The sequence below is a fragment of the Cyanistes caeruleus genome, chromosome 2 (assembly GCF_971803275.1).
Source record: "Cyanistes caeruleus chromosome 2, bCyaCae1.hap1.1, whole genome shotgun sequence".
Taxonomy (NCBI): domain Eukaryota; kingdom Metazoa; phylum Chordata; class Aves; order Passeriformes; family Paridae; genus Cyanistes; species Cyanistes caeruleus.
The window spans coordinates 103,944,927-103,968,935 of NC_141702.1; the positions used below are offsets into that span (position 1 = coordinate 103,944,927).

General features: G+C 40.9%; 1 protein-coding gene and 1 long non-coding RNA gene across 4 annotated transcripts in view; one reads left to right on the forward strand and one right to left on the reverse strand.

Annotated features, from left to right (window-relative positions):
• Positions 1-24,009, forward strand: part of LOC147655069 (uncharacterized) — a 55,727-nt gene that overhangs the window by 6,967 nt on the left and 24,751 nt on the right. The window contains exons 2-4 of one of the 3 annotated variants that reach the window (XR_015281364.1): positions 3,031-3,085; positions 3,518-3,627; positions 15,217-15,335. Coding sequence is in view for 1 of the 3 variants with exons in the window: in XM_086870868.1 (XP_086726994.1) it covers positions 15,217-15,335 (119 nt within the window). In the remaining 2 variants the exon portion in view is untranslated. Of the gene's footprint in view, positions 1-3,030; positions 3,086-3,517; positions 3,628-15,216; positions 15,336-17,832; positions 17,914-24,009 lie in introns of those variants that run through there. The other 2 variants (XR_015281365.1, XM_086870868.1) reach the window with 2 other exon arrangements.
• On the reverse strand, positions 4,422-18,326 carry LOC111926288 (uncharacterized). The gene is made up of 6 exons (XR_015281366.1): positions 18,217-18,326; positions 17,535-17,879; positions 17,117-17,284; positions 15,335-15,419; positions 5,239-5,311; positions 4,422-4,528 (listed from the first exon to the last, which is right to left on the reverse strand). It is a non-coding gene; the product is annotated as an uncharacterized LOC111926288 (long non-coding RNA).

The window sequence follows — 24,009 nt, forward strand, 5'->3', positions numbered from 1 at the left end:
CTTCTGAAACAAACAAAACTGCTTTGACTTAGTTTTATGAAAAATAAGAGTGGTTTATATCTTTGCACGATGTCAACCGTTTTTCTTTGTAAACTGTCACTGCACAAATTAAGATATTTAATTATATGGAAAGGTTAGAAGTGTGATTACAAGTGGTTTTTGAGGTAAAGGCAAATATTTGTACTAGTTTAATCAAGAAGTGTGAACATAACACTGGCTCAGATCCTCATGTGTGGATAGCACTGGGAATAATTGTCCTCGTGGGAGGAGGTGCTGGCCAGTGGTACAGCTTTTTTTTTTTGATAGTGCTCCCTCAGTGAATGGAACCTCCCTGAGAGAGGTGAGAGCAGATCTGCTGGCAGGAGTGCTCCCTACCTGCATCAATGTAGGAGGGCGAGGTTAGCCATGCATCACTTTGTCACTGTTTCAAGTAACCCAGCTCACCTTGGCTGAAGTAGGCTGGGCCTTGCTTAGGCTTCCCTAGACACCAGAAGGAGAGGGAGCCTCCAGCATATGGGCAAAGACAAGCACCAGAGGTTATGTCATGGACAATAACCTCTCCTGGTAGGGCATACGCAGATCAGGAAAAGGACCTTGCTCTACAGCAACAGTCATTCAGGGGACAAGTTTATGTGACTGAATTTTTCTTAAGGCAGAAATATTGCTATGGATTAATTCAACTCAGTCAATCAAAGTGAAGACAAGGACTAAAAGTATTAATTAAAAGTAAATATTTCCAATCAGAGTAAGTTTTAGCAACTCATAACTTGAAAGTAATTTGGCTGGTTTTCCTCAGTTTTTGCAAAAGTGACTAAAATAGACCTGGCAAGTCTCAGACTCAAGCAGCTTTCCAAGCCAAAGTTATGATGAAGGGATGGAAACAGGGTGCTATAACAGAAGCTAGCTTCAGCCTTAACCACAGAGATGTTGCTGCTTCCCCTTAACATCCCAAACTATGCCAAAACACACTGTAGGTGAATTAAAGTCATTACATGAAATGGAATGTTTCTAAAGCTTCAGTCAAGTAATGTCATAGACACATGAATCATAATACAGGTATATCTCAAAGCCATTTCTTCCCCAGTTTGCTCAGAATACCAACAATTTCCATGTGTGGTGCATCAGGAGGAAGCAAGGTCCAGCTACATTTATCACCTGGAGTCCAGCATTTGTTGCCATCACTTTCTTGGCTTCCTCCTGAAACACAGGATTTAATTTTGGAGGCCATGAAAATTTGGTTTCCAATTTTCCAATGGAAATTTGCAATGAAAAAAGATTTTTGAAGATGATATAAAGATTTGTAATTTTGCAATGAAGAGCGATAGCCATAATTGTGTGTTCTTAAAAAAAGATATCAGCAGTTAGCAGCCGTTCTTTTGGCTTTTTCAGCAGAGTGAAGATTTTCTTCCTTGACTGAAGAATGAGGGAAGTGGTGAGTGGATGTGTAATGAGTTTCCAGCTATGGCTAGCACAGCTCTACACAGCAGCAATCCTACAGTCACTAATCTCACTGCTGTCTCCTGCAGGAGGAGAAAATGAGCTGGGCCCAGGTCTGAACCTCATCCTCCCTCTGGTCATGGACACTGACAGACCCGGGGTGCTGAGCTGCAGGATATTCAATTTATTGCTCCAGTTTGCTTCAAGGCCTTTCCTAAGACTTAATTCCCTCACCCTGCAGTAAAAGTGATAATAATAAAAAGGTCTATGATTCACAGTTGAAGCACTGTATCTTGCTTAAGTTAAACAAGTACCTAAGTGCTCTGCTGAACTGGGGCCAAGGGTGGATTACTGAGAGAACTGGGCAGTCTTCCCATCTCCAGCCAGTTCACCAAGTAGTCTTAGGATAATCATGGAGTTTTCTGGGGCTTAGTTTCCTACCCATATTTATCATAGGATATCTATTCTGACTGGTAACGATAAGGAGATAATAAGGGAACATCAAAAAACTTCAGAACATGGAAGGGGGAAAGTGCTGTAAAGAAAACAGGCTTCTGCATATTGGATATACATTGGATGTTAAATTCTCCTTATGACTTTTCTTTAGTTTCTGGACTCTGTTCAATATTTGTGAAAAAAAAATCAGGCAGCTTATTAACAGAGAACCCACTTCCACTTTAAATGGCAAGAGAGTAGTCTGAATCCCACCAGAACCAGTGGAAGAAGATCCAGCACTGCATGCAACCAGCATTTCAGAGCAGCTCAAGCTGTGTTGCCTTCAAACAGCCTCATCATCCTGGCAGCACTGGCATTCATGCCATACAGCAGCCTGAAAAATTAACTCAGCCCTCTTTGGAATGGCTTATTAAAAGGGAAGTGGAACAACATCTTTGTCAGTCAGTGCCTGACCTGCACTGGGAGAGTTTCTTCTGATCAGATATGGAGCTTTTAAGGCTGTTTTGCATTTCTCTGATTCCTACCTGGCAGAAAATGACTAGAGAAAGGGCAAGAGTGTCACTGTGGAGAGCTTTTTATTGATATGGGAGAGGCCTGGTTACCACATAATAGTTTGCAAGAACAGACTTCCCTTTTAACACTTTTTTCTACTTGGAAATTTATATTTAGTTTTGCAAAGTTAGAGCAAAATAGCTTAGTGTATTGAATTGCAAGAGAACTATCCTGAGTTAACTGTACCTTTTGATACAAAGGAAACCAGCATTAAAAAAATCTTTACTAAGAATGGATTGTGCCAGAATATTAGTTTTGTAGCATAACAAACAGGCAGGAAAACACAAACATGCTAATCCATTCTGTGTAAGTCAAGAACTGAGGTAGGGTACTCTCCATTGACAACTGCTACCTGATGCTACCTGATATTATAAATACAATTGTGGAGATTTTAGTACTGCATTACAGCATTGAGTATGAAACCAGAAAACACCGGTTCTACTTTTTGTGGATTTTGATCTACAGTTCTGAAAGAGATTAAGCTCTTTTTTCATTATAGTAAGTGGCCATATTTTGTTTATCTGTAGATAAAGCAGCACTGCAGCATACTTTTGCTTCTGTGACCTCCTCAAAACCTTTTTGCAGGCATTTCCTGATTCCTGAGTTCTGCAGATTTAGAACCAAAAAAGACAGAAGAGCAGTGAGTATCAGCAATATTTCCTTTTTCTGTTATACACTCACAGGTCAGTCCAGAAGGAATTAGCACAGACAAAAATAACTGTTTTTGCTCAGGTCCCCTTTCTGCAATGACACAATTCCCAAATTCTAATCTCACCCCCGATTTTGACTCACTTTCTGTGCATATAAGGTGTGAGGTGACTGGGGCCAATATGCAGACAAAGAGTACCCATGGGGAATGAGCTGTTTCCAACTCCCCCTGCATGACTGTGGATTTGAAGGCTAAATTTTTTACCTCTTTTGTGGAAAGTGAGGGGGGAAATCCAGTCAACCAATATAAGAAATGGAAATACAGTCAATGGGGAGGGACTTTGGAAAGGGGGTTGTAACTAGGATGTATCCCATGTGAGTGGCTTTTGAAGCCCACCTTCTCATATTTACTGGGAATCCACAGGAGAACAAGCAATACAAGCCCATTCTGGTGATTTCCAACCATGGAAAAGGTCTCCTGAGCTGTTTGCCAACTGATACAGCAGCCCATCTTTACCTGACCCAAGGCTGCAGGTGAGGAATTGGTTAAGTAAAAACTGTTCCTTGTTATCTCCTCCAGGGTAGGATGTGTGGGAAAATCTTAATCCTGACAGACAGCAAATCCAGGGTTTGCCAGTCCTTAGCTGAAAACAAACTGTTTAGAGAAGACTTAATTCAAGGGCAAACACTATGGCAGAAAGAGCAAATCCAAAAGATAAGTATGATATTTAAGACATAGCTCAGTTGCAGGAAAAATTCACAACACTACAAATGCAGGCAGTGCCCACTAAAGGCATTGTTCAGCTAGGATGGAGGTTGGTCCTGTAGCTAATGAAAATTGATATAATTAATCCCTTACAGAAACATCACTAAAATTTTTCATCAAATGATAAAAAACTTTAATGCATGAATTGCATCAAAGTGGACACTCCATCAAGAGCATAAAGTCTGTTGCTTAGAGAGAGAGAATATGTAGTGTGTAATTACAATATCACTGAAGATTACAGCTTATGTGTTTAGGTATGTCAGCTGTCCAGCTGCACTTAAGTATCTTTCAGTATATCCATTACATTTGCATATGATATATGTAAATTAATATGTCCTTAACTCATACCTATTTCTGTATGCATAGATGCAGTATGCATGTATATACATGTATACAGATGTAGGTATGATATAAGCACATACTCATTCAGAGCATTTTAATATACTTAAAAAACACTGTGCCAAAAATGTACACCATCTGTTTTCAATCAAAATAGCCTATTTCAGAGGAAGGGAGTGTTGTCTGGTGATCAGAGCAGGGGAAATAAAGAGTCAGGACTCACGGATTCCATTCCTGAATCTGCCAGGGCTTGGCTGCATGGTTTTGACAAGATCTGTGACTCCTGTGTACTCTGGTTTCCCCATTTGCAAAATGGAGCAATATCTACTCCTAGAATGTTACAGTGGAAAATACAATTAATATATGCTTGGAAAAATACAGAAGTTCTTGTTATGTCATCATGGTATGCTTGAAGAGTGAAATTAAATTGAGAAATACAGTACAGGATTTGTTTTAGAGACACTCATGGCAGCTGGGTGTATAATTACAGCTATTTGTACACACTTAGATTGCCTAATTTTTGAATGATAGTACCTGTAATAAAATTAATGGGGGGAAGATGGTGCTCAACACTTTATGAACCCAGCAAGTCCTGTAAAAGTTTTCACACTCTATTGAACAGGGTTTCCATGGTGATAGCTGTACACCAGTGAGTGAAATATGTGCTGTACCTAATTTTCATCCTGAAATAGGGAAACACAAGTGGGTATTGGGATTTTCTGTCAGGTTCCACGCAGAGAAAGCCTAGCTCCACTGAAGACAATTACAATACTCCTATTAACATAATTAGGACAAGATTTCACCCCATCCATTTCCTTAGCCTCAGTGCATCCCATTCAGGAATACAGCAGGGATTGAAATGCCCATCCCACAGTGCTTCCTCTTGGGCATGCTGGCACTGTAGCACAAAACATTGTCCTTCCTGTGCTCAGTGGGAGGCACAGGGTTCGCCCCAGGTGGGTTTGCTGGGAGTGTGCTAAGAGTCACAGTGGGCAGAACACTGAGAGTGCTCCATGCTCTTGTTCTCCCAGAATCCTCACCTGTCAACTCTCGCACTCCTTTGCTTTCCCCGTAGTGTGCACTTCTGTGGGATGTTAAGGCCATGCCTTGCATCTGGAAAGAGAGATCAGAGGCATTGCCATTGGGATGAGAAACACCATAGAGCAAATTCAACAAATGCAGCAGCTGCATAGTGTTGGAAAGGGCAAGGAGTGGTGTTTGTATGTCAGGGTTTGCCTGGCTGCCAGTACCAAAGTGGCAGTGAGAGAAATCATGTGTGCTGCAAGCTGAGGCATTCAAGTATGTGAAAAGTATTTGATGTAAATATGAATGTATTTCAACATCTGTGTCTTTGTCATGAAGAAAAATTGGCTGACCTTATTTGGTTTGGATGTTTTTGACAGCTGCTGTTCCCCAGGTTGCCCCTCATATCTCAATAGTGCTGCTGCTTAAGCACAGCTTCAAAGGTACATTTAGGATCTTACCATGCACACACCTAAAATGAGCTGGTTGCTCATCCAAGTGAGCTAGTACAGTGACATACATGATAAAGCAAGAAAAAGATAAGGCAATATGAATCTCACAGTTATTAAGTGGATTTACAGGTTTGTCACTCAAAGAAATACTTCTACCCAAATGAATGAGGACAATGTGGAATGTAAGGTTACACTGGAACATGAAACATTTGATTCAAACACCAATTGTGGAGAATTCTATCTCCATGTCTGAGATCTTAAAAGCTCTCATCATTCTGTCTGTATCTGTAAACATGTCTGATCTTTGGATCCCACCTGTTACATTTTAAAGAAAAGGTGTATTTATGTAGTGCCCAGGAAATGCTTTGTAAATCCAACTTTCAAGCCTCTTTCAAGCCTATGGAGAGTTTACATCATATATATGAGAGTTTCCCTCATAGGTATATACAACCTTCATTTTCAGCTGTCTTTAGTCAGAGCACTGAAGATAACAAACTTGCTAACCAGGATAAACTCTTCAGTTCTTGAACTTTTGTAAAATGAGATTCCTCTCTAAAGGAGGTACAATTACCAGCCAAATGAGACAGCAGCTTCTAATTTCAGACTACCAGTGACACAAAGAAACAACCAGGGAGAATGGTGCAGGGAAGGAGGGTAGGGCATGGTGGGAAAGGACTAAGGATCCAAATTCTGCCTTTTCTTTATGATAGACTGTATCTGGAGGGGAGAGGGAGAGATAAATCCTTAATGTACAATTAATAAGAACAGTTCATTCTATCAATTCATCAAAATGCAGTAGGCTCATACAAATGCTCCAGAGGCTCTTATGCACAAACATAACATTTTGGGAAGAGAGAGGTTTTGCTCTTATGGCCCATTTGTTTTTCTGTCTGTCTGCCGTGACTTCTAGCAGGGAGGCATGAAATAAGGGGGTATTGCCAAATGAGTATCAGCCAGTTCTGGGGCCAGGGCCAAGAGGCAGTGATAGGAAGCTCATGAAGAGTGCTGCCTCTTGGCATGCCCCACCAAGAGGGCACTGGGTTCCTGGGTCTGACCTTGAGCAGTCAGGAAGAGAATGAGGAGGCTGAGCCAGGCAGCCCAGCTCCCTGCAGAGGCCACAGCTCTGGTGCAGATCAGGGCTTGCTGGAGGTTAGCAGTCACTCCACCAAACCAGGGCAAACAGAGTCTGGCACAGCCTGGCTTGGAAGGCCTGCTGGGTTGCCTTGTTTTTGAGGACACTTGTCTGACCCAAATAACAAGGATTTTGCACATTGACAAATGCACTGGACATATCAACAAATGCATAAAAGTGGTTTACCACCAGACTGAAAAAATACTTAGAATCTGAAAGACAATAAACTGCAGGTTTTTTTCCCCTGTCATGCCAAAGAGTATGACTTTTAAATAATGTATCACTTCTTAAACAAAAAAATTGTTCCGCAGTCTGTTGGCAATGGTGTTCTGAGGAATTTATAACTGAAAAAAAAGTTATTTTTTTTATAATACCTTTTCACTATATTCAGGGATTATTATTCAGAATTCCTGACAGTGCCAAAAAGAGCCTCATGACTTCAGTTCATGCAGACTTCTCCTCAGAGGAGGAAAAGTGACAAGAATAATTTAGTTAAATTCTTTATCCATGTAAGATAGATACAGTTTGTCAATGACTTTTTGACTGTGGAATTCTGCAGGCATTCCAAGCTGTAAGGCAACATTACCAGCATGTGAGTTCAGATGGATCATAGAACAGGAGATACTCTTTAATGTTTTACATATAAGTCCTACACACTGCCATTGCCAGTCTTAGGTGGATGCTACACAGTGCAATGGTCTGACATAGCTAACAGCTGATGTGTCATTGTTTGGAATGTGAGGTCATCATAATACACCACAATATTTTCTTCTCAGGGATTGAATTGAGCTAGTCTACATTGATCTTTTTTTCCAGTATCTGCTGCTTTCTGTGTCAGGCTCTTTCTCACACATGAAGTGCTAAAGCAGGCCTTGAGGTGAGCAATGCCTGGTGCTACAGCAAAAAATAGCATATGTGATTTGAGTCTCGTGAGAGTCAATATCCAGCTCCTGCTTTTGTTTTATATCCATTCCCCAGTGTCTGGACTATGGCAAAATACATCTCAGGTGAGACAGAGGAAGACAGGGGCTTATCTATGTCAGACATGAAACTTCTGCTGTTATTACAAAGAAAATGGAACAATGTGCAATGAGTGCCGGCGCACTCCAAACCACAGCCCTTGTAGACTTCTTCTTCCAAGTCTGATGGGGATCCAGATGCAAAGGAACTTTTCCAAAAAAACAGACCTTGGCTCTCAATGTCTCATGCTGCAGAGAATTATGAACTTTCTGAAATTTTTTCTTTGAGAACATTTGTTTTCCCGATGGTGTTACTTCATGGACTGTATTTACTTTTTCCATTTTGTTCATAGTTACCAGTGTGTCTATTTTCATAGTCACGCTCTAGAAACAGAAGTTCCTTTCCCTCTCTACACTAATCCTTGTAACCCTCACCAAAGGTAGGGGCAGAAGCCAAAGCTTAACACCTAATTTGGATAATGATTCCTGCCCACCATGTCCCTCCTCCCACATCACTCTCCCGTTATTACATTACTTATACAGAGTGAAGTGCTAACGGGTACTTTCTAAATGCTTTGAAAAACACCATCATGAAAGAAGCCAAGTAAGAAAACAGAACGTTTGGCGCCAGCAATGGAACACAAAACCTTTTACCTTCGCTAGTGGGTTTGAATCTAACCCAGCTCAGTAACAGCCCAAGTTGTTAACATGTCAGGGTCATGTGGTAGCCTGAAATAGTTCAAGTTCTTAGTCCATGTTATCAGGTTTGGGACAGAGAACCCTGGACTCCATGCATGGTCTTGAATGTAATCCAGCCCTGCTCTTACTGACAGGGTAATGTGGTTGGCTGGCTAGAAACAGTCCATGCTTTTAGCCTGTTTTCCAGCAGAAAAGCTTCCCCATCAAAGAAACAATCAGGACAAGTAGCTACCCTATCACATTTGCCATCTAGGTGGCAGGGAATGGTGAAGGGTTGGCATACTTTAAGAAGACAGTTCTATCTTTTAGAGGCACAGGAATTATGCTGCATGCAGCACCAGGAAGCACAGCAGCACCCCTGGAGGTAGTAAGGAGATTGGGACAAATGGACAACACTTCCAGGAGATCCTGGCATTTGAAAACTGTGCCCCTTAGAGCTTTCTCTGTTGAAAAAGGAGGAAATTTTTTTAAGACTCCAATCTTCTCTAAAGCTGACTTCTAGAGTCTATATTATTACCCAACAAGCTGCTGCCTTCATCTATGACTAATGCTGCTGTGCAGCACAAGTGTACCCTTTGGACAAGGCTGCTCTGGAGTATCTTTGCATCTGGATTGCTGGGAACTCCCACAGAGGAGTCCCAGGGGAGAGAGGCAAACCCTGTCCTCCACAGTGCTTTGGGCTCATCAAAGTAGTCTGGGAACCTCCTGGCCCAAACAACACCAGTGCTGAGGGTGCTCAAGGTCTCACAAGAAGGGCTTCAAACCAATGTGAAACACATCTCAAGCTTGGCTCTTAGAGTGTTAGATTCACTTTATTTTGTGCTTCCAGCAAGAACTAGCTGTTAATAATAGATCTTTCTAGTCTAAGAATGTTCTGGTTGTATGTCAGCTTTACACAGCTTTTTTTTTTCATACCCATCTTCTTTGCTAACATAACACAGGCCTTCCCTGAAGAGTTTTATTGGAGCAAGAGCTCATTCCAGCATTTTTTCCCCATTTGCAGCTACTTTACCATTGTCTAGAGCCAGAGCCAAAGCAGTGCAAGGGAAATAAAGGTTAATATGACCTGCATTTTAGCAGCCTTGGATGATGTCTTTCTCTTTTAAGGAGCAGCTACGTAAAGGTGTTCCTGAATGTCCTGCCTTCTGCATTAAGAGGCCTTGTCCCTTACAGACCAATTCTCAGTCTCCTGTAGATTCTGTGGTATTCCCATGAGGTGTCTCTTTTCATGATGGGAGAGCCCTAGTGAAGTCTTTATTTTGACCAGCTTTGCCACAGCTTACTCTCTGTGAATGCTATGTCCACTTTGGTTGAAATTGTCTGCTGGATTAAAAATGGACATCCAAGCAAGGCACCTAGTCTGATTTCCCTTGTTCCATTTACAGTAGACACTAAACCCAGGATGGGACTGTAGTATTTTTCTTCAAAAGAACAGAACTTGATTTCAGCTTCATGCCCCATATAGTGTATATAAAGCAATTGGGGGAGCAACTCCAATTAAACTAAATGTTTCCTCTACATAATGATCCATTTGCAACAGTAATTCATCAGTATTAACATTTCGAATTTATTTCCAGAACCCATGTTTTAAAGTATGATTAATCTTCAACATGATTAAAATAATTGCTTGTAACACTTTAACTGACTTTGTGAGGTGACAAGAAATTTGTGAATGTCCAATTCCCATCAGAGTTTCAAAATGCACTCACTGTTTCTACAAGTTGAAAACAATCTTAAATAATAAATGGAAAATGTCAGCACTAACATCTATCAGCACAGAAATCATCTTTAACTAATAACTAATGTCATTAGTTGTGCCTGTAAACATTTTCAGGAGATCTGGAAGCAGGGCTATTTATCACATGTGGAATCCACATTTGCAAGATCTCTCAATATTAGAACCCTAGGAAGTAGTTTCTCTGCTACATTTGAGGCTATGGTTCTGAGAGTTCAATCTTCCTTTATTTTGCGAACTCTTTAGACTTTATATGTTCCTTTCCACCTCTCCTTGTGCACTGCATCCCTGAGCAATTTGTTATTCAAGTCTCCCAAAGCAGGATGTTCACATGGGACTGATTTGGAAACCATATTTAGAGCATATTATCCTAATTCTTTATCAGCTTTCATGGGCAAGAACTTGAAACATTTTTCTGTACTAGTTCCTTGAAAGCACAAATCTAGCTAGTCCTGAATTCTTATTATCTTTAGTGCAATTTTAGCCTTCAACTGCTATGCTATCAGTGAAGTGAGATTTTCCTTCTACCCTCTAGAGCTTCACAGAAGATTAAATCCCAGTCCTTTTTTATGTTAAGCCCTTGTACTGTTGTATTCTGCAAGACTGGGGGCAGAGGATCTAGGCTTGTGGTTCCTCCGTGGTCACCTCTGACTTCACTGAATTGACATAATCCATAGTGCCTGCTGCTTTATCTTGGGCAGAACTTTGATCAGCAGAGATAGCTGAATTTTGCTTTGACATCTTGCTGATCTCTGCTGGACTTTCAAAACAGTGTATGAGTCATAAACGATTCCCTGTAAGGTGAGCCTCACTGGTTTGGGAGCTATAAAAGAATACTGTCATTTTTAAAGGACAGAATTTTCCTTTCATTCTCTCTTCCTCTCCAGACACTCTCTCTGTTTATTTTTCATTCTGTCCCAAACATTCTTTGTTTATATCCCACATTTTGGAAATTTCTTCCTTCTCCTTCATCTAACTGCTCTTTTATTCCACACCATTTCTCTGGACAAGGCAAGCAAGATCTGGAAAAAATCAGACGTTTACACTGATAATGTTCCAGCCGGATTAGCAAATGTTTGGAAAAGACCTCATGCTTTGGGCACCAACTTCTGTCTGATTGGGGTAAAACACTCTAATCACTGGGGTTGTTGCTGGATAGAGGCTTTTTTTCTTTATGGTATCTGGTCTAGTTATTATCAAAGACAGATTGTTGGACTATGTGGACTGACACTGGGCTAGTCCAGCCTGGCAATTCTCATCTCTATGTGAATGTGAATCCAGACACATTTCAGTCTAGGATGGGTGTTCTTTTTGATGCATGTAGGATAATGAGGTATACTCAGTAAAATTAATAGGCTGCAAGCAGAAACTGGTGATCTCTGTATCCATTGCCCTGTATGCTTGCTGAACTGAATCCCCAGTTCCACTGGAAAAGAACGAGCCACAGAGCTTTCCACGTATTTTAAAATATATGTAATCACAAGCAATAAAGACTTAGCAGAATGCTTCAGTCATCTGGGTTGTGACACAAGGCAGGGTTAAATTTAAAGCCCAGACAATACACTTGCAGCTAACTTTTTGACCTCATTCTATATGTGGGTTTTCTCCATTGCAGAATCTGTGCCATGAGGCTGAGAATGCCAATGCACTTTTTAGACGGGGAGTTGATTCCTTAGGCACTTATCTAGCTGAACTGGAATAATTGCTTCCTTTCCTCTTGTATTGCTTCAAGGCATTCTTATATGTTGTATCTTAGTGTTTCTGTTGACCAGAGCAGGAAGCCATACAGCAAGTTGCAGCCAGATTTCAGGGACTAAGCTGATTAACTCTGGTGAAGCTCTAATGCAAATCCCATCCCATTTAATTCCTCGGCTCGCCTCCACACTGCGTGGTATTCCCTCCACAGACACAGTCCTACATTACCAAGTGACACAACACCACCAACAGCCTCACATAAATCTTGCAGAGCTTGGGGCTGCCAGTCACACCGCGCAGTTTTGAGGTGAAATTTCTATCTTAGCACAAGGGCCAAATGACACGTGATGTTCAAGTCACTGAGAGCTTTGCAGAGCAAAGAGGGCTCATGTTTTGCTAAAGGGAACTTACTGTGGATGGTTTCTTGGTCTGCTGAAGTGTGCTAACACATTGTATTGTCTGGATAATGAATTAATAAGTGTTGCAATATCAAATGCGTGCCTGTTTATTTATGTTTATAGGTACACACCTATAGCTACAGAAGTGTGCTCCAATGTAAAAGCCGGTCTGATGATACTGGTCAGAATAATATTGAAAATTTGTTAGAGAAATAGAAATCATGGGATTTCTACTGTTTCCAGGGATATAATCTTTTTCCTGAAAAGACCTTCTAAGATGGCAGTTAGCTGCTAACACACTAAAGAGGAAAACATGACAGGAAAAAAAACCCCTTCTGCTGACATATCTATGTCCACATCAATATAAATTAAATGAAAGTTTAGCTTAAAACTGTTAAAAGGTTGTTAGGCCCATGTTTAATAGAAAGACTGATGTTATAGTCTGATTTTGACAAGGTTCAGGTTAATACCAGCCAGCTGAATCCCACAGCCATTGGCACACCTCTGGCAGCTGCATATTCACAGACAGAGACAGTTTGACCTCATCCAATTTATACATTTGATCTAATGCACTCGAGGCCATCTAAAAATAGAGTTCTGGAGAGGAGGATGGATAATTCTCCTGAGACACAGACCAACAAAAGCAGCTCTCCTTCTTCCAGTCTCTTTTCTCTCTCTGTATGAAGCTGCAGCTCAAACTTTCTTACAGTAAAAAAATTGCCTTTATCACAGATCCCCTCAGAATAGATAATTTTTCTCTTAAGAAGTCCAAAATAAAATTTGTCAGGTCTTTATGAATTACCAGATGTTGGGAAAATGATGGTGTATCATTTCCCTGAACAAACATTCTTGGCATTTATGCATTTCCTCCCATATCTCTTTAAAAAATGATTCTGTGTAAATTTAGTGCTGACAAAACTGAGGGCCTGGGAGAAAATGGATTACTCACTCATTTGGTAATTTTACTTGGTCAAGGCATGGAATTTTTATATTCTGGGAAATTTGACACAGAGATATTAGTTTTCATTCCGATTCAGAATATTAAAGCATAAGTACTACTACTAAGCAGAAAATTCAAAATGGCAGTTAGACACCCCTTTATTTGAAAATTTCAAGGTGTAGTGTTTCTTTCACAATATTTTCAGCTCTTATTACATGATGTGACCAGTGATGGAAACTTGCTTTTAGATCAAGTGCCACTCCTAGGTGCTGGTCTAGGAATGTTCAGACGCTTCATTCAATACTGAAGAAGATCAGGCACTTTAGTATTGAAAATGTGTTTTTTTAAAAAATGGTGTTAAAGTAGCATACTTCATTTATTCACAATCATATGCAATCCTTAGGTTGTGTGCTAAGGTGCTAGTGAAAATCAGTCATTTATACTAACACAGCTATTGAAATGAAATAATTTTATAAACCCTTATTTTTAATATAAAATTTTTAAAATGTCAAAACAAACACACTTCCTTTGCTGCATTTCCTGAAAAATCCTAAGTGTAATCAATTGAACTTCACATGTAATGATATGGTGGCTCAGAAAATACTTTTATAATTAGAAAAAGTTACTTGAAATGTCTGTTTCAATAAAAAGGTCAGCTAGCTGTTATCCCTGTATTTCTAGAATTCTGTCCATGTCCAAACAGATGGTTGGTGGCTATGAAGGTTTATGTGTATTTGGTGTTTCCATTCATATCATTCCCACACAGTTATCTGTAAGATTACTTCACTCAGTATTGGTATTTTATTGATAATTTCCACGGCAAGATGAAACAATTAATTTACATGGATGATGGATTTCAGTAAATGAAACCTCGGTTGTCTCATTCCATTCCTTGTGTGTAGAACAGAGATATTGAAACATTGTCTATGAAGTGAGAACTATACCCGTGATTCACCTCTACTGCAAAATGATCGAAGAGAATAACTCCCTGGGAACCAATGTACCGTTACCCTCTTTTGGAATGTCAGTCATTTTCCTCACTGGGTTGTGAGCCTGATTTGAAGAGGGGACAGAGCAGCAAAACCTGTGTGGTTCTGCCAGTTCAGTAATGTACTGGCAGAACCATCACTTGTAAAGAGAATTACTCTCTCTTCACTGAAGGAGGCATAACATAGTGGCAGAAAGGAAGTAGAGCCAAGAGGGCAACTGATAGGCATGGCTGTTTTTCATGTGTGGGGGAATTCCTCTGCCATGTGATTTTGCATGCTGTGTAACTTCAAAAACTCATATGTCATAGAGAAACCCAGCACATGAATCCACAACTGCCTCTAGAAAGTACTGTTATGGAAGAAGAGTGAAAGTTAATGGACCACATTTTATCCTCCTTTAAAAGTCACTACACTGGAGTTTCCACAGGTAAAACCAAGGCTACTGTGCCTTTGCCAGGGCTTAAAATATCCTCATATATTTATGGTATCAATTTGGATTTATTTTCATTTATGAAATTGATTTGAAAGAATACATTAGAGTAAAGCATTTATCCTTCATCTGAAGCTGAATCAGCAGTTCTGGTGTGCTGATTACTTCTCAGAAGTATTTGTGCCATCCTAACAGTGCCCTGCACTCATGCAATGGATGTGCTTGATGTGGGTCAATGGTTGGCAGGGGAGCGTGGCCATCCAGGTGCTGTCCTGATGCCATGTGGCACATTTGGCAAGGGACTTACCACCTTTGGTGTACCATTTGTGCATCTTTGAAATAGGTTTTCTTGTCTTGTATAAGGGTATAATGATGTGTGGATGAGAGAGAATGTAACTAAACCAACTGCCAGAGGTCTCTGTGCTCTAATGCTGTACTTCACATCCTGAACTCTGCAGTTGGACTGAGTCCAGCTGAAAGCTCTGCTGAAATACCACTTGAAATATTCGCATCATTTTCTACTCTGCACTTAAAACATCTTTCTCTTCCATCCTCTCCCCGTGCAGGCGTTTCTTCCAGGGAGGTACCTGCGGGCGAACTCCCTTCATCAATCTGTTGCCTGGTGACCTACGATTCGTTTGTCCACTGCAGTTTCCCAGACACTTCTTCCATAGTGGCCCTTACCGTAAGTCTAAAGCGATGCTGCCCTCTCCTGTTCACTCTTGACCCGAACGATCCAGGCAAAGGCTGCAGATGTCTTTGTCACCACCTCGAGCCAAGGGAAAAGGTCCACAGTTTACTTTTATCAGTCTTTTAAGATCTGCATGGATAACACACATGTTGAAATGTTCTTGGAAATTCTATTCCTTGAAAATTCTATTCCTTGAAAATTCTATTCCTTGAAAATTTTCTCTTTTTAACATTGTTCCTCTCTCCCATCCCCATTTATATTCTTTGTCTACAACTTGTTTTATTTTTTTTTTTAAAATCCACCTGCTCCTTAACAATCTCTTCTTCCCCCTGAGCACTCTCAAAACACACTCTTCCTCTAGTCCCAGTTAAAATAATGCAGGTTGTAATTGCAACAAATAGTTCATTAAAAATCAGAGACTGTCAAAGCCTGGTTCCATTATTTGTTCCTGAGATAAGAGTTTGACACAATAATTGTGCTAGCTCCCCAGAAGATCCCGTCAGGGAGCTAAATCCCTCTTCAGGAGAAAGGGCAAACACATGACAGCACTGAGGTCTAAAGAGACAAAATAACAATAATTCCATTTTTCTATTGTTCTTGTTACCACCCCTCCTGCTCAATAACTTAAAATATTCACACAGCTTCTTTTAGGAACAATGTTTTTAACATTCATTCAAACCGTTATTGAATGCATGTATAGTTCACTCATTCTGAAACCAGATTTTCCAAACCATGGGCTGTGGGGGAAATTCAAAAGGACCATGGAGGGCTAGGGAAAAAAAAATCTTATTGTTAATGCAATTGTTTGAATTACGATTGATTTAATATCAAAAGAAAACATAATTTTATTTCTATTGTTCTTTTTTGTAAGTTTTATGCTGACAGCATCTCATTTTTCCCAGGGTAAGGGCAATTGAAAAGTGCCTGTAAATACTGACTGCAAGCAGTTATACTAATCATCTTTTAAATGCTGGCTGCAACTCAGTTCCTCCACTACCAGGGAGAGTTCTGTGTGCTCCTCCTGTAATTACGGCCAATTCTCTCTCCTCTGCCCTGGAGGAGCTGAACTGCTCCTGCCATGGAAAGGTAATTAGCTGTTTCCTGCCTAGGGACAGTCAAATGGAGACAGATGAGCTCAAAAGCCAAAGCTCAGCACCAAACACTGCTGTTTGACTCCTTGAACATCCACAAGTCTTAATGCCACTGGATTAATGGTTCTTGGGGTCTGCTTGTCGCCGCCTCTCTGGCACCGAGTGTGTCTAGGGACAGGTTCTCCACCAGGCAGGCTCCTGTGTCCTCAGCTGGTGTACTTGGTGCTGCCAAGTGCTGAACATCTCTGCACAAGAGCTGAGGCGTGTCAGTTCACTGGGCTGAGAGTGCCAGTGCTTTTGCAAACACTGGATTCATGTGTCCTGACGTCTGTACTCATGTCTCACACTGGGACCACAAACCTATTTGAATGAGGGGGTTAGCTGTTGTCTCTCATCAAGCTCTGTTGAGGAACAGTCCTCCATGTGTTGTTCCACCCCAGTAGCTACTGGGTTTTGTTCCTTTAAAACTAGTGTGTGTTTTTATAAAATTTCTTCAGAATATCCCTTTTTCCTTTTCCTCTGTATTCACAAGTACTCCCAAAATCCCACACACTTCTGTCTGTTTAACAAAGAACTCAGATTTGCTTCCTGAGCTATGCACAGACACATCTTAAAATATCTTGCCAACTCATCTTTCATTCACCTGGAAGCCATATAACAAGGCAGACTGCCTTGAGTACTCACTGTCATCTGTCAGCTCTCAAGGTGTTCATCAGGCTCACAGCACCCACGTCATTTGCAATCTTCATTTCGAGGCACGCCTGCAGGTCCTGTGATGTGCTGTGATGGAAAACTTTTTGCTTACATCTGGAATCATTGTTCTTGATGTCTCAGATGGGGCTGAGGGGAAACCTTTAAAAGGGGAAAAGGACAATGAAGCAAGATGTTAAGGCAGCTAGTTGGTCAATGAGTCACAGCTACTAAAAATTTGGCAGCAGCCACAAAGCAGCAAAATGTTACCAGCTCTAAAAGGCCCACAGGATGTTTCTTGCTCATTCACTCACACATGCAAACACACAGACAAGCAATTCCCTGCTCCTCATGCTCTTGAGATGAACTTGTAAGCAGCTTGGGCATAGGGTTTAATTTCTACAGGAAGTACTTTGCTTTCCTTAGCTGATTTTCTAATCACCATCACTCTGATGGAGGTTTCTGATGGTGTCTCAGGGTCTGACTTGCAGCCTACTGAACACAGTGTAAGTCTCTCCTTGATGTTCAGTGGAGAAACCACAGATCAAGCCCTTAGCAAATCAGTTTGGGCCACAAGTCCTGATGACTAAGAAGGTAGATGCTGACAGTGTAGAACAATAGCAGAGGAGGCATAAAAGGGGACTGACTGTCTGTCTGATGCTGTATGATGGCTGCAAATGTTGATTGTGGCCTCTTGGTTTATCATATAGTTACTGCTGATGTGGCAACCACTTTGAAGAGAAAGAACTTAAACTCCCTAGAGAAAGAAGAGAGAGACAACGGGGTGTTGAAAAAGAAGGGTCAGGAAGACCAAAGATGAGCAGTCGTGAAGTGAAAAGGGATGTGAGGAAACTGCAAAGGAAAAAAATTACTTGAAACAGAAAGCAGGTTTTCACACCCACTCCCATGGGTAAAATGCCAATAACAGGAACTAACAATAACAACAATATACTACAAAAAAGAGCAACACAACCCATAAATAAAAAAAAAGGATTCTAAAAATTCCTGTGGTGGTACTGTAATAATGATATAGTATTGGTAGACAATTGTAACCAGAGAAAAAAAAATGTTTTTATGAGTCTCAGATCACCTACTCAAACTGGGAGGTGCCCACTCGTGCCAGCTGTGAATTTGGTCTCTGATTTTTGTAATATTTCAGATCCTTTGAAGGCTGTTTTAAAGAGGAAGTTCTTCAGTCCCCTTTCTGCAAAATAAGAAGGTATAATCAAGGAATTATTTATTTAAAAACTGGATGAATAATACACTATCAAATTCAAGTGTTCTTTATTGTGAGCCTGAAAACATTTTGTTCAAAATGTGTTACAGGTTGGAGAACAGGTTTTAAAAGCATAAATCCATTCCAAAACCATCGTGAATGGTTTTCTGGGAAGGAGAGATTATATATTACACTTGGTTCCTCTCCAAGATTTGTATGTCTTACATGAATACCCCTCTGTCTCCTTCTGTGGTGACATATCTGAGATCAATTATGCCAACAGTAAAGTCTGGAATTTTTATAGTCCAGCTCTTTACGAGCATTTTCATAGAAAAAACTTATGAAGACCGAGGCATAGGAAAAGTCCAATAATCCTGGCCTGCTATCTTCATCATCTCCAGCCCTCTGTCTTTTCTCTTTACGCTCTCCAAGTGAAAACACTGGCTCACATAATACACATACTGCATTGAGGTGATTTAAATGGCCATCTGTATGTTTATCTGAGGCCTCTGTGAATGGGCAGCCTCATTAGTGCTTGTGTCATGGACGGATGGGCCAACACAAATTCTGTTTGTATAAGATAAATTCTCCTCTCCTGGCTTTATCTCTTGTTCGTTCCTTTTGCACTCTCTCATTTTTCTTTTCTTTCCTCTCTGGGAGTTTATTCCTGCTAGAACTCCCTTTTCTTATTTCTGAGGTTGGATCCTAATGCCTTTCCTTTTTTCTCTGCACATGCTCTGGAGAAATCTACCTGAAAAGCAATGCATTTTTAACCTGATTGTGGCTCTTCCTATAGGAGTGATATTACTGACATTAGTGGGACTAATTGGAGAAAACAGTGTTATTCAGGTCAAGGGGGTACCAGGAGTAGTTCCTTAGTAATAACTTTTTAAGCTATGACTAGAGACCTGGAAGTTTTGAAGGCTACCTTTAGGTTTATTTACTTTTTACAATGATAAGAAGCAATGAATCTGTATTATTTGTCAATTGTGTCATCTCCCAGAAAAATGAAGGAAGGCTTATGAATTACAAGCAAAATGTTTTCATTGTATTGATGTGCTTACCTTTGGCTTTAGAGTTTGAAAATCATGTTTACAGGGAGAATGCTAAATCTGTCATGCTTAGTTGCACTGAGTAGCACTTGACTGCTCAAATGCTCCTGCTGGGTGAACTAAGTATTTAATAAATTCCGAGGAGCAGCGTTGTGCTTCACTGGCAGGGAAATTAAGAAGCGGAGACGCAATTGTATTAGTCAGTATGAAGGGAGGTCATTGTCAGGGTTTTAAATCAAGGCTTAAAGAAAGCAAATGTTAAGTCAGACAAGCAGTGGCTCAAACACAGGTAGGGTTTTGTCCCTGTAAGGAAATCACAAGAATGATATGTTTGGTATCCAATATAATGTTGAATTTTCCATATAGTTTCTGCTGCATTTAGTTCACTGTCTATCCCCAACACTGTCTGCAACCTGAGTGCCCTACTGGACCCTTTCTGGTTTATTCCTCAACATTAGTATCAGCTTCAGTGGGAATTTTGAATGTGGGTGAGGACATTAAGGAGATGCATGAGTGATGGTTGAAAATCACCAAGAGTCAAACTATTACTCATTCCTAAGTACTTTTGGAAGCCATCTGTAGAAACTGAGATAACAGAATCCAGTTTTCTCTTTTATCAAAGAGCATGTTCAGGAAGGGTAAGGGCTAAGGAAGGATACATTTGCTTTCAACAATAAGTTTTTATCTCTGACTAAAATACACATGCAGCACACATGTGGAAGGAGAAGCAAGTGTAACAGTCTTTTACTTGGTAAAAAAAATGCATCTGTAGAACTTAAAAAAGATTCCCCAGACTCACAGAAGGCATTGTACCCTAGTGATAGCTTTTTACAACTGAACTTCAGCTCCAGTCTTCAGATCACTTCAGCACAGCTATGGGAAAATATAGCCCTGGTCCTAGGAATAGGAAGGAATGTCTATTTTTCATCCTCACATAATTGAAAACTGACTGCAAACAATTGGCAGGAATCTAAATATTCACATTTGGGCAGACACCAAACATGGGAAATTTCAGGCCAAGGGAATTTTTTAGGGAAGATTATGAGGAAGTGCATAAGAATAGGTTTTTTTTTCTCCCTTTTTTCTTATTCTTTTTTGTTGTTGTTGTTGTTGTTTTCTTCTTTTTAATGGTAATGGTTAAGTGTGCCATTAGAGGTGACTCAACGTATAAACTGTCCAACCATTTTTTCCTAGTGCTTGTTCTTCAAATCCTGCATTTATTACTTAGTATAAAAGTAACAGACAGTGGATCTTTAAATAGAAATTACATTCCTGTCAGCTTACCCAAAGCCCAAATATGGGACAGAGTGTCAGAGAAAAACAGTAACATGAGGGAATTCAGGGACTTGACAAAGTTACAGACTCTGGTTCTGCCTGATAAACAACTTAGACTGAGTTGAGCTTCCTAAACTTGTATCTCAGGACATAAAAGTAAGGGGGAAGTAACCCCTTTCTTGAGCAACATCAGAGAGAAAGATCTAATGTTGGGTGAAGTGTGGGGTATCTGGAAAGCATAGGGTAATAAGGTATTAATATCCCATTTATTTTGGTTTACTGCCACCTTGGGCTGAGGTTGATAGAGGCACATGGCTTCACTGGCAGAAAGATTTGGCCGTGTGCTGTAAACTATTATAAATATTACATGGTGTAGCTGAGGAGCCTACACTCCAAATGTAATCTAGTATGGCTCAAACACTGAAGAACCACTCCATAAAAATGGCACTTCTCTGTTCTACACATCTGTTTCTTGCATGTATTTTAAGAGTCAGAGCTGCTTAAATAACATTTTAATGAGAGTTTTACTGTGGGGGTTTTTTTAAGAAAAAAACATCTGCAGAGCTCTGTAGAGCCAAGTCTACTTGGAAAGAGAGCTTGCTCTTCTTCAGCATGACATTCAACTGCATGATCATTGCTGCTCTCCTTTATTTCTGCGTGTGTGTGCAGTGAAGAAGTGAGGTCAGAAGGAAATGCCTTGCATTGGTGCAGGACTGGAGAGGACAAAAGTTGCATCTGGCATCCTGCAAGCTGATGTGAGCTGATTTGGGCACAGATTATTTCCAAGTATTTCCAAAGGAACTTCCTTCCCTACTAAAATCCTTCCATCTTCTTCTGCTCAGCAGCACTTGAGACCAGAGGCCAGCTATACCCTACATACACTGTCCCTCTGAGCTTGTGCTGCTGGCTGGGAGAGCTGGTGTTACTCCAGTGCCACCTTTATGTTATTAACAGTACCCTCAGGAAAGAAGCAGCAGCCCAGCTTGTGCAATGCTGGGGTCCTCCTGCAGGGATGAAGGTTGAATGAAAAGCCTCCAAGGAGGTATATCCATGCACCAATGGAGTACCATCAGGACTCTGTGCTGACTTTCTCCTTGTTAGCAGTCCCAGCTGGGCCTACCTACATCTTTTCTCCCCCACTCTGGCGAATTCCTTCCTCGTCTTCTTCATTCTTTGTTTCTCAGCCTCTGGGACTGGGATGCTTCCTGGCTAGCTCTGTACTTGTTGAGGGCAACCTTGGCTACTCCCACTGGTGGGAGATAGTCGCACCCTTCAGAGTCTGGTAGCCAGAGAGCAGCTGTTTGTTTGACTCCCAGTGACCTTCCTTTCCCTTCCCTCCCTGTGGCCTGGCTGTTTTCACCATGAGGTTCACACCACGAGCAGCTTCCAATGTGCTGCTGCGATTTGAACTCAGGCAGCAGGAAGAAAGCTGACCATCCTGCGCCTGGTGGCTCACTGTGCTGAGCCACCACATCAGCTGGAGTCTAGCTCCTTATTACATCCAGATGCACAAACAGTTTGCCTGCCAAGAGCATGCTCGGTGCTTAGTGAAACCCTATCACTGCGACGGATTAGTGGCGGGACTGCCAGGAGCGGCTTTCGGGAAAGGCATCAGGAGGGAGGGAAGCCTTGGTACGTGTGGTACATCCACCTCCTGAGATGGGCTTGCTTCTGGAAACTGTCTTTCTACTCAGAGGTAATTAAAAGCACAGAAGGAGGAAAACAAAGGAATAGGGAAAGGTTTGCTAATTCGTTCCAGGTTATAAATCAAAGCTTCACAAATCTGTTCCCCCTCCATAATTTCACATCCATTACCCTTCATTTCTGTTCCTGGTGTTCTGCTGTGCAACTCATTTCACTTAGTCCTCACAGCTCTGGGCAGTTCCTTTTCTTCTAGAGCAGCACGAGTCTTCTCATAGGTCCTGTTTTGTAGTCCACTGTGCCTCCCACCCGTGCATCTTTCTGTGCTTCTCACTTTGCTGAGGAGGGACTCCATCTGTTACTACAGTGGCAGCTCAACTTAAAATTTAGGAAATGTTAATTGATTTTATGTTGTTAACTACCTGAAGAAAGGACTTAATTACATTTGTCTGAAAAACTGATCAGCATTTTGGCACGAGGCTTAAAAGGCTTTGGGAAGGAATCAAACGTTGTTTTCTGTTCTCTGCATAAAAGGATAGTGGCTGTCATTTGTGCAATGCTTTGCACACATGTAGCCCATGTTGTGTGAGTTTCACCATGGATGAGAATCTGTGAAACAGCATTATTATTTCTGAATTTACTCATGCATCTCTAGTGATTCAATCACCAAAGCTGTTGGAAGCTCAGGCCTGGATCCCCATTTTGCTTACAAATGGACAATAGTAGAAGCCAGAGTTCAGATACGAATGTGACCGGTTTTCAGAATATTCAAAATGGGAATCTGAGTTCTGCAGACTAAAATTACTTCCATGATAGTTAAATCTTAGGCTATCTAAGGACCATTATCTGTGCAAGAGCTTCCTTCTTCAGCAAAGTAAGTTCCTTCTTACTCAAGGTAACTGATCTGTTAAGTCTGTAGGCTGGGTTTTCTCTCTGGTTTCTGGCCACAAGGGGACAGACAGTAACTGTCACATAAAGACAACACTGTGTGCTTGGTGCATTAAGTACATCAAAGATGGCCAGTGTCTCGGTGTTAAGTGTTTCTGAAAAGTCAGGGAAAAAATATTCTAGGCAGTACAAATCAGATACAAAAATATATCTGCTGAATTAGCACAGCAGAGATCAGAGAAATAAAATATATATCTATTTCAGATGCAGCATAGGAAAAATGCTTTAAAGGTATAAGTGTTTATAGTTTAAAAATATACTTGATATTAGTAGGAGATTAGGAGATTGAAGCAACATATGAATCGGCATACAGTGGCTGCCAGAGGCTTTAGGCCTGTAAAACTACTTGGAGGAGAAGTCATGAATTCTTGATAGATCAGGGATAAAAAATGTAATTTTAGGACCTCTTGCCCCATGTTCATAGATTCAAGTCCACAGAACACTTAATGGCAGTGAGGTACTGCCCTCTGAGCACAACCTTTTTCTTTTTAACCTCTTGTAGCACCATTGCTTGCAGCTCTGAGTCATGAGAGATGATGGACCTCTGCCTCAGCACTGCAGGACCTGTCCCCATCCTGCCTGTCTGGGTACCCTGCAGTCAAAGAGTTTCATCCACCCTCAATCACATCAGCCGAGGGCTCTGTCTCCTTCATCACTCAAACTGGGCTGTTTTTATCTCTGAAGGGTTACTCCCTGCAGTCACAAGAAAACTTATGGAGATAGCTGGTTTCAGAGTGATTGAATTAATTTGATTA